This window comes from Fonticula alba, assembly GCF_000388065.1.
Source record: "Fonticula alba strain ATCC 38817 unplaced genomic scaffold supercont2.1, whole genome shotgun sequence".
Classification (NCBI taxonomy): domain Eukaryota; order Rotosphaerida; family Fonticulaceae; genus Fonticula; species Fonticula alba.
The window spans coordinates 3,108,425-3,111,214 of record NW_009242971.1 but is presented as its reverse complement, the minus strand read 5'-3'; the positions used below and the strand labels follow the sequence as shown (position 1 = coordinate 3,111,214).

General features: G+C 64.0%; 2 protein-coding genes across 2 annotated transcripts; one reads left to right on the top strand and one right to left on the bottom strand.

Annotated features, from left to right (window-relative positions):
• On the top strand, window positions 1-1,858 carry H696_00661 (hypothetical protein). Its single transcript, XM_009494543.1, has 5 exons — window positions 1-153; window positions 251-345; window positions 422-530; window positions 649-1,106; window positions 1,247-1,858. Exons 1-5 carry the CDS (start codon window positions 61-63, stop codon window positions 1,782-1,784), a joined length of 1,293 nt encoding a protein of 430 aa, XP_009492818.1. The 5' UTR covers window positions 1-60; the 3' UTR covers window positions 1,785-1,858.
• A 391-nt stretch (window positions 1,859-2,249) lies between these two features.
• H696_00660 (hypothetical protein) lies at window positions 2,250-2,771 on the bottom strand (the record flags this gene model as incomplete). The annotated part of the gene is made up of 1 exon (XM_009494542.1): window positions 2,250-2,771. One exon carries the CDS (start codon window positions 2,769-2,771, stop codon window positions 2,250-2,252), a length of 522 nt encoding a protein of 173 aa, XP_009492817.1.
• Between the last annotated feature and the right edge of the window lie 19 nt (window positions 2,772-2,790).

Genomic DNA, 2,790 nt, shown 5'->3' with positions numbered 1-2,790 from the left:
CCCCATCCTCCCCTTCTTCTCTTCTCCACGGGCGCCCTCTTGGCCGCCACCCACTGCAGCATGTCATCCGCAACGATTACCTTTTCAAGGAGTTCCTGCGCTGTGACCGCCCATCCCAATCGCATTGGCTTGGTCACCTGTGCCACCTATCAGGTGCGGCGATCCCATTCTTCCCCCTTCCGTTCCCCTCTTGCTCCGCCCCCCGGTGTGTTCTGTCGGCGTTGCTGACTTTCCTCCCTCCGTTTCTCAGCTGGATGATAGTGAAAAGGTCATTCGATCTGGCGATCTGCATCAGATCCGCCTGTCCGGCACCCGGACGCCCGACAACCGCCTCGCCCTCGAATGGTGCGCACCCTTCGGCCTTCATCACTTCCCGCCACAACCGCTGCTCACTCCTTCCTTTCTGCTCTCGCCATCCTAGCAACACAGTTTCCACGTTCGAGACTTGCGCCACGCTTGATGCCCAGTGGCATGCCCACTCGGACACGATCGCCACCGCCGGCGGCGATGGACGTCTTTCCCTCTATCGAGTGCGCGCAGTCCCCCCCCCCCCCGCTCCCTCCCCATCCACCTCCGATTCAGTGCACACGGCATCAGCCCGCTCATGCTTTGCCCTTGCTCCCTCCCTCCCTCCCCGCCAATTCGCAGTACTCCCCCGTGACGCACAATCTGTCTCTGTTGGCCGCGTCGGACATCCTCCCCGAGCAGCAGCCCATGTGTCTCTCGCTCGACTGGGCCGACCGCATGAATGGTCGCGCCTCGCCGCAGCTGGTTACCAGTGACTCGGCTGGTGGCATTCACCTGTTCACCCTCCGGCCGGATGGGACCTTGGCCAACATCCTTTCCGGGTCAGGCGTCCATGAGTTCGAGGCATGGATCGCAGCCTTTGGCCAGCCGGAGACGCCTGTTGTTTCGGCAGACGAGAAGCATGTCGTTTTCCCGGACGATGAGGAAGTCACCCTGGCGGCGGCCACGGCGGGTCCCTCTCTGGCACCGGATGCCCACCCGGCTCTCGGGTGCATGGTTTTGAGTGGCGGTGACGATGGTGTCTTCCGTGGCTGGGATCTCCGCATGGGCTTCGATTCTTCGGTGTTCACCAATCGCTCGTGCGTGTCCCCTCCTCACACCAGTGTCTCCCCCCCCCACCATTCTTACACTCCGCTTCCCTCCCCTGTTTGTTTGGCGTCCCCCCTCCCCCGTCCTGGTGCCTTGCCTTCCCTTTGTCCGGTTGGCTGCTATCCGACAGCCATAATGCCGGTGTCACCGCGGTGTCGGCCCCGCCGGAGTCGGTGTCCGCTGGCCGTCCGCTGGTGGTGTCTGGATCCTACGATCAGTCGGTCCGGGTGTGGGACTTGCGCAGCCCGCGCCGGCCGTTGGAGACCTTCGAGGTGGGTGGTGGTGTGTGGCGGCTTCGTTGGCGCGATGGCTGGGACCCGTCGTGGGGCGCCGGCGGAGAGGGCGACAGTGCCCCGGTGGCGGGGTTGCTGGTGGCCGCCATGCATGGCGGCTTCCGGGTCCTGGGGCTGGGCCCTGGGGGCGCCCTTCTGTCGGATGGCGTGGCCGGTGGCGGTAATGACCTTTCGACCCCGGAGGCGGTGGCCGCCGGGTCCGGGCGTTTCCCGGCTGCCTTCCATAACTCCCTGGCATACGGGGCCGATTGGTGCCGGGTCCCGGTGACTAGCAGCGCTGAAGGTACCAAGGCCATCGAGACTGTCGGCGCGACATGCTCCTTCTACGACAAAACCTTTGGCGCCTGGACTCCCAGTGACTGTGAGTGGTCGTGATGGACTTGCCCCCTTGCACGGGAGTGCCCTTTTTGTTCACATCCATCAGTGACTACACCTGCTTTCGATCTTGCTTTCGCTTTTTTTTTTCCTTCGCTGCCCTGCCTTCGGTCATTCCTTCTCCCTCTGCCAAGGCGTAGGAGGGAAGGTTGGGCAGGAGCGTAACACCGCTTGCTGCATGGCCAACATGCATGGTCATCGGTGACGAGTATATGAAGTCTATTTGTGCGCGAGGACTCCGCTTGGCGGGGAGGAAAGGGCCAGCGCGAGAGGGCGATACGAAGATCCCCCGATGCGGGGGGGAGAGGATAGGGAAACAAGGTCAAGGGAACTGCGTGAGGGCAAGCCAGCGGCTCGGCGGCGCCCCTGTTAGCAGGGAAAGGAAGCTGGGGATGGGAGAGGGGGGGGGGGGGGGGGGGCATGGTGGGTTGTTGGGGGCAGAAAGGAAGCAACGAGCAAAGGCTCTTAGTTGGTGGCTGGCTGAGAGGCCGCCTCCGGGGCCTTTTCCGAGATGACAACCTCCTCAACAGTGGCGGCGGGGGCCTCCTCGATGGCAATCGGGGTGTCCTCCGCACCGGAGGCGATCTCCTCAACGGGGGCATCGCCCTCCTCACCGGCGAGGACCGCATCGGGATCCAGACTGAGGGCCTCCAGCTGCTTCTTGCGCTGGAGCTCCTGGAAGCGGAGCTTACCAACGGCATGGTGGTCGCGCGGGGCATAGAGGGCCCGACGAGTGGGCAGCAGGTAGTTGCGCATGTAGCCGGCCGCCACGTAGACCACCTGACCGGCCACACCGACATCGCGGACATTGGACTGGAGCTGCACGCGGACCAGGCCAATCTGGTCCTTCTTCTTCTTCTTCTTCTTGTCGGCCTCAGCGGAGTAGGCCCGAGTAGCCGCCATACCAAAAGCCGGGTTTGCGGCGGACCGCGCAGCAATGGCAGCGACAGTCGCCGCCCCAGTGCGGGAGGCGATCAGAGAAAACATCCTTCGGCGGGCAGACGGG

Bases quoted from the DNA above. Each gene is read 5' to 3' on its own strand.
- H696_00661 (XM_009494543.1), top strand. From the start codon at position 61: ATGTCATCCGCAACGATTACCTTTTCAAGGAGTTCCTGCGCTGTGACC. The intron at 154-250 runs GTGCGGCGATCC...TCCGTTTCTCAG, and splicing joins TCACCTGTGCCACCTATCAG to CTGGATGATAGTGAAAAGGT. The intron at 1,107-1,246 runs GTGCGTGTCCCC...GCTATCCGACAG, and splicing joins TCGGTGTTCACCAATCGCTC to CCATAATGCCGGTGTCACCG.